Here is a 12,338-nt window from a genome sequence, read left to right as displayed (position 1 = left end):
CTCTTCTCTCTCTTCTGGTATTCTCATTACGCCTATGTCGGTGCACTTGATGGTGTCCCACATTTCTCTGAGACTCTGTTCATTTTTTTTCATTCTTTTTCTGTCTCATTTTCAGCTTGCAATACCCTCTATTGAAGTCTTCAAATTTGCTAATTCTTTCTTCTGCTAGTTGAAATCTGTTGAACCCCTCTAGTGAATTATTTATTTCAGTTATTGTACTTTTCAACTCCAGAATTTCCTTTTGGTTCTTTTTTCTATCCCTGTATTGATATTCTATATTTGATGTGACATTGCCATCGTATGGACCTTTACTTTTTTAACCATGCTTTCCTTTAGTTCTGTGAACATATTTGTAATGACTACTTTGAAGTCTTTTTCTGTTAAATCTGACAGCTACCTGCTATCACAGGCAGTTTCTGTTGCCTACTTCCCCGCCCCCAGTGTATGAATCATACTTTGTTTCTTTGCATGTCTCATAATTTTTTTTGTTGGAAACTAGATATTTTAGACAATATATTGTAGTAAGTCTGACTGTTGGTCCACTCCCCACCCCAGGGTTGGTTATTGTTAATTTCTTCTTCTTCTTCTTCTTCTTTAGTGACTAGCTGGACTGTATTATTAGTGAAGTCTGTCCTCTCGCCCCCATGATGATGTTTTACCCTGGAATGACAGTGACTTTGGCAGGACTTTCTTTAACTCCACAAATTGCCAGCTGATAATATATTGTTTTCATCAAAGCCTTGGGAGCATAAATTGGTCTTCAAACTAATTCAATCATCACATTGCAGCTCCTTTGAAGAATAGTTTCTGAGGTTCATGCTTGATATTTGTTCTGACCCCAGGAAGGTTCCTACCTGGCTGATAGTCTGTATTTTCATTGGATCCACAAGTTTCTACCCAGTGTCTTTCGCTACAACCACCACTGTTCTTGAGGGTGTCCTTAGGTTTGAGCTTCTCCATGCTCTCTTGTAAATAAAATCAGTTCCTTTGGGAAGACATTAGGAGCTAGCTGTTTTATGGTCTGCTCCTCCCTTTGGGCAAAATCTCTGAGCCAGGGCTCTGGAACTGGGATTGAGGACAATGGCCAGCTTCTTTCTGAGTGACACTCCTGCTCTAGGAGTTGAACATTTGGAAAGGGGCATCAGCCTGAAGTGGAACCACCAACTCATAAGCCAGGGAGAGAGCAAGATGATCAGGACCCCAGTCTTCTCAACACACTGCACCCAATGTAGAGCCTCAGTCTGGTAAGTGGGGGCTGAGTGGAAGAGGAGAACTGCCACTTCTCAACCACACTTGCCTGGGATTCAGCCTCAGCAACACATAGTTGGGGTCAGGATGAGAAATGTTGATATACTGCTCCTCCCAGGAAGAAAGCCCTCTGGAGGGAAAAGAAAGCTACAGCAGTCTGGAGTGGAGCGATGAGTGGGGTGGGGGGTGGGTGGGAAGGGAGGGAGTGGTCTTGGTTCAAATACTACAGATTTCTGCTTTATAAAATTTTTATAATTTTCTTGATAGGTGTTTCTCTGTTTGCAGTAGACATTCATTTCACATATTCTAAAAGTTTAAAATCTCACTAAGAAATTTTAATGTATTACTCTTGAAAAATATACTGTGACTTGTTTATACACTTTCACTTTTTTCCCTTGGCAACTACTGTGCCCAACTTCAAATATGTTCATCAGTACAGTCTGTTTTTCTTCACAATTAAAAAAAAAACACGAATGTTTCAGAATTGTTATTCCCATATCCCTTCAAAAAGCAAGCCTGCTAAGAATGGTTCAAGATATTACTGATGTTCCGAGTTCTTTTCAGGTTGAGACTATATAGGCAAAGAATTGCATTAAAAAAATACTGGCATGAGTTTTTTTCTTTTTTCCTTGAAAGTGTTTGTTAATTATTTGAAGTATAGTTGAGTTCATCTTTTTGGTTTGTTTTACGATTATTGTTCTATCATTGTTGATTTTACTTTATCTTTTTACTATGTAGAACATTAACATGATTACAAAAGTCAACACTATAAAAAATTTCTTTTCACCCCTTGTAGCTAACCAATTTTATTTGCTTCTTGTTTACCTTTCTGTGTTTCTTCTATAGAGATAAGCATATATATGTGTGTGTGTATATATATATATATATACACACACACACACACACACACACACACACACACACATATACATATATGGGCCAAAGGATCAAAATCTTAATGGAAAAATGTGTAAAAGATATAAATGAATATATATTCATAAATTAGAAATATTAGCTATTAATTTGTAATATATGCTGTAAATATTTTTCCCAGTTTGTCTTTTTAACCATGTAAAGGTTTTTCATAAAAAAAAATTTATGAAGTCAAATTTACCAATTTTTAATTTTGCTGCATCTGATTTTAAGTCATAGTTAGAAAGTATTTCCCTTCACTAAGGCTAAAGAAGAATTTTGTAATATTTCCTTCTGATACTTGTACGGTATATTTTTAAATATTTAGACCCCTATATACCTAGTTTATTTTTGTGTATGGTGTGATATATGGATCTTTTTTTCTCAATAGCTTTCCAGTTGTCCCAGAACCATTTATTGGTTTTTTTTTTTTTTTTTTTTTTTTTTTTGCGGTACGCGGGCCTCTCACTGTCGTGGCCTCTCCCCTTGCGGAGCACAGGCTCCGGACGCGCAGGCTCAGCGGCCATGGCTCACGGGCCCAGCCACTCCGCGGCATGTGGGATCTTCCCGGATCGGGGAACGAACCCGTGTCCCCTGCATCAGCAGGCGGACTCTCAACCATTACGCCACCAGGGAAGCCCCCCAGAACCATTTATTAAAATGTCCATCTTTTCTCTAGATACTTGAGATGCTATCTTTACCTTACACTAAATTTTCATATTTATCTGGCTCTATTTTAGGACATTTTATTCACTTCACAGGTCTGTTTGCCTATTCCTACACCACTACCCCACTGTTTTACTTAAGGATGCTTTATTATATACTTTAATATCTTGTCAGTCTACTCTTCCCTCATAGTTTTTCCTTTTTAGTGTTTTCCTGGCTATTCTTTCTTGTTTGCTTTTTCATATGAACTTAGTATCAATATGTCTAGGTCCCTCAAAAAGCTTGTTGGAACTTTTACTGGAATTGCAATATACTTATAAGTTACTTTATGGAGAACTAACATGTTTATGGTGTTGAGTCATCCTAAACAAGAACAAGGGAGGCCTTTCTGTATGTTGAAGTTTTCATTTGTGTCTTTCAGGAGTGTTTAAGCTTTTTCTAGTACAGGTTTGAACATTTCTTGTTGTTTATTCCTAAATATTTCATCTTCCTTGCTGCTATTGTAAATGGTCATTTTCTCTACCATCATGTCCTCTAACTGGTTATTGTGTATATATATGAAGGCTACTGATTTCTGTTAGATTTATATCCTGTAACTTTACTGAATTCTGTGATTTTCTGGAGGTATTTTTAGTATTCACTCTCTAGGGGTTGCCAATACTGTCAGGGTTGGCAATCTTCTGCAAAGAGGTAAGAAGTAAATATTTAAAACTTGATGGGCCAAGAGGAAAAATTGAGAATATCATGTAGGTATCTATACAAAAAGAGAATTTAAAGATTTCCACAAACTGATGAAATTCAAAATATAATAATAATGTTTTTGTAATACAGGTCTATTCATGTGAAGATTACAGTTATTTTGGGGGGACAACATTTTACTTAACTATGGTTCAAAGTTAGTGTTCCCTACCATTAAAATCAATCCAAATGTTCATCTGTTAATGCTGATCTGTAATGAGATTCTATATACTTCATTTTTTAAATATACCTTTTAAAACAGATAGGTATTGTTAAACACTGACATCATGGAATAATTACATATATATATATATATATATATATGGAGAGAGACAGAGAGAGAGAGAGAGAAGGAAGGAAGGAGGAGAGACAGAGAGAGAAAGAGAGAGATTGATTCTGTTGTTTTTGTTTCTCTGGAGAACTCTAATACTGCTTGTATACCCAATACCAGGCTCTCTGGCAATTCCTCCCCCCACCTCCTCAAAGCAAGGAGTTTAGACCAGAGGTCTAAGGAGGCTTCTCCTTGCGCCCAAACCCAAATGCTGTCACCAGTCACGGTCCATAATTCCTAAGCATTCTTGTCATAAGGACAATAGGATGGAGGCCAGAGCTGCAGCCCAGGCTGACAAGAGTGTACCAGCAAAAGCAAGAGCACAAGGGAGCACGCACCCTTACCACTTTGGCAACAAGCTGCACTAGGCTTTTAGGGCTCAGAAAGACCCTTCAGGCAGCCAAGTGAGAGCACAGGAAGGGTGGCTGAATCTGTCTCAAATGGGCCTCCCCTACATTTCCTTAGCCACTGCTTCCACACTGCTGAAATAGAAGTAGAAAGGAATACCCTAAAAGCCCCATCCACTTTGGGACACTTAACTCATAGTGACAACACTCCACATATTCCCCCTCCCCCCCCCAAATACGCAAAACCAAGATCTGTTCCCAAACTGTGTCCTTAAATCTCACCTCAAAAGATTAGTGCTGTCTACAACTTCAGCCCAAAGGATGCGTTTTCCCAAGCCGAATGAAAGATTATATTCTGAAGAGTTCCTACCATCACTCTCAACACTAAAGGAAATAAAATTGAATTTGAGAAAACAGCTAAGTCGGTTTGCATGCAACGTTTGGACCAAAAAGCCTTGGAAATTTAGTGTTTAAAAATGGAACACCATCCTGCTTTTGGGGAACAAGGGCACAGTCTGGCATACACACGATCACACAGTACCAAAGCAGCATGCTGATTTTACATATTTGAGTTAACTGAGATTTGTAGAAGGATCCGCACTACAAATAAAAGCTGCCACGTGGATTACCCGTACCTCTCGAAATGGAGCCAGAACTGAAAACTCCAATGCACGTCTGACACCTCTGCTCTGGAGCCCACCCCGCCCACACCCTCACCCCCACTCCCACCCCGCTCTGCACCGAACACATTCGCACTGCAGCTGAGAAAGGACCACATCGCAAATGATCTCTGTAGATTCACAGGCATACTGTCCATTTCGAATGAACGAATCCATCTTGGAGCTAAAAGGGAGCTATCTGCTTCTGCTTGCCGCCTCCTGCCAGGTAGATAAGCTATTCCCACTTTACAGATAAGGTAAATACGAACCACAAGCTAGGAGGGTCAGAATGGCTTTATCATGGACTGAGGGCTGTAGCGACAACAGCGTAGTACTGAATCCAATGATTCCCACGAACACGTACGGGGCGCATGAAACACAGGGGGAACTGGGCGATCATGCAGGTGGACATCGAAATACGCTAAGCAATCAAGAGTCACCGTGAAAAAATCATGCAGCTTAAGTAGCGAGCCAGAGCTGTGCAAATTAACCCTCAGTCGGAAAGAAGGACGCGGGCGGAGGGGAGCCTTGCGGGGGAAGAGGGGTGGGTGGGGACAGTTGGGTGAAAACAGAAGAGGAAAGGGGGCGGAAGGGACTCTCATGGTTCTGTTGCAGTTTCTGGGGAAGAGAATCGGAGACTCTACTCCGATTCTACCATATGGTTTTTTTTCTGCCGCTATTGTGGAAACAACATAACTTGTAGTCAACCACATTCCTCTGGTGGCAACAGGGGTAAGATACACTGCAAAGGCAGAAGCGCCGGGTCAACGCCTCTTGTGTCCCCGTAAACGTGCAGGCGGGTGCGTGAGGCTCGGGGACAGGCACAGAGTCGCTGGGAGGGACTCGTCAGATCCCCTGGCCCGACGGGGAGATGGTTTCCTGCAGAACGAGGTGCAGGAGGTGGTTCTGCTCGGCGCTCAACAGGGGCCACAGCTCCACCTGCAGCGACTTGACGGCTTCCGTGTCCTTCTCGTGGGTGGCCATGACCAAGGACTGCAGCAGCAGGAAGAGCTCCTCGGGAAGCGGGCCGCTGCTGTCCTGCCCGTGGCCGTCGAAGGCCTCCCAGGAGTACTTCTCCAGGGTGTGCGCGTGCTCCGGCAGGAGCTTGGCGGGCGGCGGCTGCAGCAGCAGCAGCAGCAGCACGCGGGACACCTCGCAGCGGACCAGCACGTCGGCGAAGGCGCCCAGCGCGGCGGGGGAGGGCGCGGCCGCGGCCCCCGCGCCGGGCAGGAGCAGGGCGAGCGGTGGGGCGGAGGCCGCGCCGGCCCCGGGCTGCGGCGCCGGCGGCTTGGGCTGCGGCTGCGGCCCCGGCGGCGGCACCGGGTGGCCGCCGTGCTCCCGCGCCAGGAGCTGCATGCGCGTGAAGAGCGCCAGGGCGCCGCTGTAGTCGCGCGCCAGCAGCTGGCAGGACGCGGCGTCGCCGAGCGCCTGCAGGGCGGCCAGGGGCAGCTGGGGCAGCTGCAGCTGCGCGGCGCGTTGGAAGTGGCCGGCGGCGGCGGCCGGCTGGCCCAGGTCGCGCAGGGCGGCCGCCAGCTCGAGGCAGAGCGCGGCGGCGGCAGCCGGCTGGCCTAGCTCCAGGTGCAGGCGCACGGCGGCGCCGAGGGCGGCGGCAGCGGCCTGCAGCGGCTCCCCGTAGGCGGCGGGGCAGGCCAAGCGCTGGCGCGCGTCGCGCTCCTGCCGCAGGAAGAGGCGCGCGGCCTCCGTCAGCGCCAGCGCCTCCCCGGGCCCGTGGAAGAGCGCCTGCTGGCAGCGGGCCACGGCCAGCTGGCACCAGGCCGCGTACGGCAGACACTCCTGTGCGCGCAGCTCGCGACCCAGCTGGCCGAACTGCTCGCCGGCCTCCGCCACATTCGGCTTCCGCAGGAACCGCTTCTTCAGCTTGTTGCACACCTGGCGGTAGCGCGCCAGGAAGTCCCCGGCCTCAGGCCCGAGGCCCGCACCGCCGCCCAGGCCGGCCGCGGAAGCCGCCATGTTCGCCGCTTAGGCACTTCCGGGCGCACTGACGCAAGTGGGCGCACGTGCTGGGCGAAGGCGGCGGGCTGAGACGTGCCCTGCGACGGGCTCCGGCCCACCAGGCGACCGCGCCGGCTCGGCCGCTGGGAGCTCTCGTCGCCCTGGTGATATGAAAAATAGCAAGCACCGGAGGCCCGGCCGGGACAGGCTGCGGGTGGTGTATGCAAATCAGGGGCCCTGGGGCGGGGCCTGGCCTGCTGTCTGCGGTTCTGTGAGCGGACCAATGGTGCTGGGGCGGGGCCTGGCTGGGCGCCCCCTGTTGCTAGGTGACAGATTTTTTAAACAAATTTATTTATTTAATTTATTTATTTTTGGCAGTGTTGGGTCTTTGTTGCTGTGTAGGGGCTTTCTCTAGTTTCGGCGAGCGGGGGCTACTCTTCCTTGCGGTGCGCGGGCTTCTCATTGCGGTGGCTTCTCTTGTTGTGGATCATGGCTTCTAGGTGCACGGGCTTCAGTAGTTGTGGCTCTCGGGCTCTAGAGCACAGGCTCAGTAGTTGTGGCGCATGGCCTACCTTGCTCCGCGGCATTTGGGATCTACCCAGAACAGGGCTCCAACCGGTAGCTGACAGCTTGTTTACTCAGGTTGCCAAGCAGGGCATCTCTTGGCATCTCTAGGGGAACACAACCAAAAACTCTTGACCCTGCGTGACCCTAATTCCGACTTTGCCTATGTGTTGATTGTGTCCTGCCCACCCCAATCCGGATCAAGCCTCAGTCTTCCCGTCAAAGCCCCTGCCCCATGGGAGTCCATGCCAAGCGCTCTGTCCACCCACCCCTGCCTCCCGAACCCAGGGCGGTCGGTCACCTTGGCACCTTCACCCTATCACGACGCTGCTCTCACGTGCCATTTATTTTTTCTTTGCGGTATGCGGGCCTCTCACTGTTGTGGCCTCTCCCGCTGCGGAGAACAGGCTCCGGACGCGCAGGCTCAGCGGCCATGGCTCACGGGCCCAGCCACTCCGCGGCATGTGGGATCTTCCCGGATCGGGGAACGAACCCGTGTCCCCTGTATCGGCAGGCGGACTCTCAACCACTGCGCCCCCAGGGAAGCCCAAAACGCACCATTTTGACTATCTTTAAATGTACAGTTCAGGGCTATTAAGTATACTCACATTGTTGTGCAAATTTTGGGGGGGTTGAACTGATAATTTATTTTCAATCTTTCATTTTTTACTGATAACAGTGATTAGTGCTATAACATTTCCTCTGATCACTGCTTTAAATGCATCCCATAGATTCTGATATGTTTATATCATCATTTGTTTTAGAAATGCTGTAATTTTAATTTGCATTTTTTCTTTCAACCAAGAGTTGTTTAACTAAAGGTCTTAAAAATAATTTCCAGGGACTTCCCTGGTGGTGCAGTGGTTAAGAATCCGCCTGCCAATGCAAGGGACACAGGTTCGAGCCCTGGTCTGGGAAGATCCCACATGCCACGGAGCAACCAAACCCGTGCGCCACAACTACTGAGCCTGCGCTCTAGAGCCTGTGAGCCACAACTACTGAGCCTGTATGCCTAGAGCCCATGCTCTGCAACAAGAGAAGCCACCACAATGTGAAGCATGTGCACCGCAACTAAAGTCTGTGCACAGCAATGAAGACCCAACGCAACCATAAATAAATAAATAAATAAATAAATTTTTAAAAACGTCCACATCAAAATAAATAAATAAATAAAATTCCCAGGCAGAAGGCCCTTTTAAAAATGTTTTAATACTTTCTAGTTTTATTTTATTGTGATCAATCAGACAGTATTGTTTGCAATATTTGTACTTTATGAAATTATTGATCTTTGTGACCTAACATATAATCAATTTCTGTGATGTGGACACCTGAGAAGATGTATTCTTTAATACTAGTGTGCAATGCATAAGATCCACATTTTTATGTTGTCTAGGTCCTCTATGTTATTACTTAATTTTTGCCTACTTGAGCTTAGAGTGGTATATTCAAGTCTCCTATCTTTAGTGTGTTTTTATCTCTGATTCTATACATCTTCTATATTTTTTGCTTCATAAAACTAGTTACTGTGTTATATGATTCATATTGAATTGCAGATTTTAGTGTCAAAAAGCACCCTTCTTTGTCACATTCAATGTTTGGCTTGAATTCTGCTTTGTCTAAGAAACACTACCCCTCTCCCGATTTCTTATTGTTTCCATTTGCCTTGTAAGTCTTTATCCCTTCTTTTATTTTTGGCTTTTTTCAATCATTTTGCTCTCTGTGGTCTGTTGCCTGCAGCATATGATTGGTTCTTGCTTTGTGAGTCAAATTGAAAAGTTTCTTCTTTTAATGGATAAATTAAGCCCATTCACATTTATTGATCTAACTGACATGCTTGCCTCAATTTAGTCATAACTTACAATTATGTATACAATGTTATATTTTATGTTTCCTTCTCTACAAGATGTGCTTTCTATGCTTACTTTTTAAATTTACTTATTTATTTTAGCATTCAAAGAGGTTTGTATTTTTTCTACAAGTACCTTTGTACTTATACCTTTTTGAAACTTTTTATTTTGAAGTAATTACAGAATCAAAAGAAGTTTCAAAAACAGTACAGTATTTTACCCATCACATAACTTCCCTAAACAGTAATGTTTGCATAATGTTAGTACCTATACCTTTTAAAAATTGCTTATGGGCACATTGACACAGCATTATCTAAGTACTGGTTTGTTTAAAACTTTTTCTTTTTCCGTAACCTTGATATTTAAAGACTAGTTTCACTGGATATAAAATTCTTGGCTCACACTCTCTTCCCTAAGTTTCTTGAAAATGCTACTTCATTGTTGCCTTCCTTGCTTTGTATGTTGTTTTGGAAAGCCTGGCACCAGGTTAATTAATTTACCTTCACAGGTTATTTGATCTTTTTGCTTAGAGGTCTTAAGGATATATTTTCTTTATCTTTCATGTCTAATAGTTTTACTAGGATATGCCTTGGATTGATCAATTTGGTTAATTTTCCTAGGAACCCAGTGAGACCTTTCAATGTGTGGACTGAGGTCTTTAATTTTGGAAAGTTTTCTTGGATTATAGGTTTAAATCTTTTAAATATTAATTCTGTTCCATTGTTTTGCTTTTCTTTCCCAGTGATTCCAATTTTACAACTGCTTTTCCTTTTTTGCTTGTCTTTCTGATCCTTTTTACTTCGTTCTAGATGTCATTTTCATTCTCTCAGTTATTTTTCTGCCTTTTCCCATGCATGTTATTAAATTTTCTTGAGTCCATTTTTGCTTGGGAACCTTTTAATTTATCCTCAGTTCTGAGATAATTTTATCTTTTTCTTCCATTTATTTTCATAGTTTGAGTAATTTTCTCCATTTTTTAATCAATTTTTTGAAAGTCTGAATCAAGTCCTTGCTGGGATTTGGTATTTTTTTCTTTTTTTTTTTTTTTAACTTAGAGTCATATTGAGGTTTGGGTATTTTTCTGTCTTCAAGTTATGTTTACCATGTGGTTTTAGTGCCTTTTAAAATGTGTTCTTGTTATTCTGTATTGTTTTTGGAGGAAATATTGGGAGACATAGACCAAGGCAGCCACCATTGCCTTCAGCAACTGGAAGTCTTATTGAATAGTCTTTTTGAAGTTTCCTAACTTATGAAAACCAAATCTACCATCCCCTACTCTGCTGAATTCACAAGGTATTTTGTTCCTTACCTCAAGGCCCTTCCAGCTGTGTTGATCACAAAGCATATCTTGGAGGTGATCTTAAGTTTGTAACTTGTATAAAAGAAAGCCTATCCCCAGACACTTGGCTGCTATACACTTACCTACTTCTTTATTATAAATGGCAGCCTTGTTTTAAAATTGTGCCTCCTCCACCAGAACTCATATGTTGAAACACTAACCCCCCTATGTGACTGTATCTGGAGATGGGGCCTTTGGGAGATAATTAGGGTTAGATGAGGTCATGAAGGTGGAGACAACAGAGAGCTTGCTTCCTCTCTCTCTCCACCATGTGAGGATACAGTGAGAAGGCAGCTGTCTGCAAACCAGGGTGAGAGTTCTTGCCAGAATCTGACCATGTTGGCACTCTGATCTCAGACTTCTGCCTCCAGAATTATGAAAAATAAATGTCTGTTATTTAAGCCAGCCAGTTTATGGTATTTTGTTATGGCAGCCTGAGCAGACTAAGACAAATTTTGGTACTGAGAAGTGGGGTGCTGCCCTAACAAATAGCTAAGCATGTGGAAGCAACTTTGTAAGTGGGCAATGTATAGAGGCTGGAAGAGTTTTGAGGTGCATGCTAGAAATATGGACATTATAGGTGATTCTGGCGAGGGCTGGGCTCAGAAAGAAGAGAGAAGAGCAGTAGAGAAATATTCTGTCATCTTGGAGAATACACATATCATCGTGACAAGAATGTCACTAGAAATGTGAATGCTAAAGGTGCTTCTGGTGAGCTCTCACAAAGAAATGAGGAACATGTTATGGGACACTGGAGGAAAGGCCATCCTTTTCATAAAGTGTCAAAAAACACAGCTGAATTGTGTTCTAGTGTTTCACCACTGATCAGAAATGCCACATTATCAGATAGTAAGTTTTCATACATCTCTCTATGTTTAGAATCTCTATTCCACTACTATCTATGTTTGCACCAACATGTAATGCTTTCACAATTAGAAAAAATTTTCCTTTTTATTTTTAAAAATTTGACACTAATGAATAAAAATTCCCTTTCTCATATTGGGTAATTTACATCAGTAGGGGAACAGGTTGCTGATGCTACGTTCATCCAGGACCATGCTTTGGAGTCATGTGTCTGCCCAAGTGGGAAAAAAGTTTAACTTCTCATAAAAACACATCTCTAAGAATTTTCACAGAGGTTGTGCTATGCAAAGGCTATATGACCAAGTGGAACTTGTTTGAGGTCAGGCTGGGGGAACACATAAGGATGTACTTCTGTTATGTAGCCTTGTGCTTACTCTTTTCGTAACACATACGTATTGTAATTGCACGTCTAATTGCCTGTCTCCATTATTGAAGTGCATGTTTCATGAGAATAGGGACTGTTCCTTTGGCATGAAGTTGTTGTGAAGATTAAATAACTAAATAATAATAACATAGTAAGTATTCAATAAGTAGTTACTGAATTGAATTGTATTAATGTCATCTAAGAAGATAATAATCCTTTCGTCTAGGAGGGTAATTCTGAGCTGTATCAGTACCTATGAAGTTGGATAAGACTTACTTGCAGCTTTGCAATGACATGAATACACTTTTTTTTTTTTTTTTTTTTTGTGATATGTGGGCCTTTCACTGTGGTGGCCTCTCCCATTGCAGAGCACAGGCTCCGGACGCGCAGGCTCAGCGGCCATGGCTCACGGGCCCAGCCGCTCCGCGGCATGTGGGATCCTCCCGGACCGGGACACGAACCCGTGCCCCCTGCATCGGCAGGCGGACCCTCAACCACTGCGCCAC

At 44.2% G+C, this 12,338-nt stretch overlaps 1 protein-coding gene across 1 annotated transcript; it reads right to left on the bottom strand.

The window, feature by feature from the left end:
* Positions 1-5,629: 5,629 nt before the first annotated feature.
* On the bottom strand, positions 5,630-7,066 carry F8A3 (coagulation factor VIII associated 3). The gene has a single exon (XM_022566298.2). It carries the CDS (start codon positions 6,870-6,872, stop codon positions 5,748-5,750), a length of 1,125 nt encoding a protein of 374 aa, XP_022422006.1. The 5' UTR covers positions 6,873-7,066; the 3' UTR covers positions 5,630-5,747.
* Between the last annotated feature and the right edge of the window lie 5,272 nt (positions 7,067-12,338).

The sequence above is a fragment of the Delphinapterus leucas genome, chromosome X (genome assembly GCF_059928025.1).
Source record: "Delphinapterus leucas isolate spDelLeu-1000000601 "Yukka" chromosome X, BTC_Dleu_Yukka2, whole genome shotgun sequence".
Classification (NCBI taxonomy): domain Eukaryota; kingdom Metazoa; phylum Chordata; class Mammalia; order Artiodactyla; family Monodontidae; genus Delphinapterus; species Delphinapterus leucas.
Note: the sequence above shows the minus strand (reverse complement) of the source record. Positions and strands in the feature narration are given on the sequence as shown.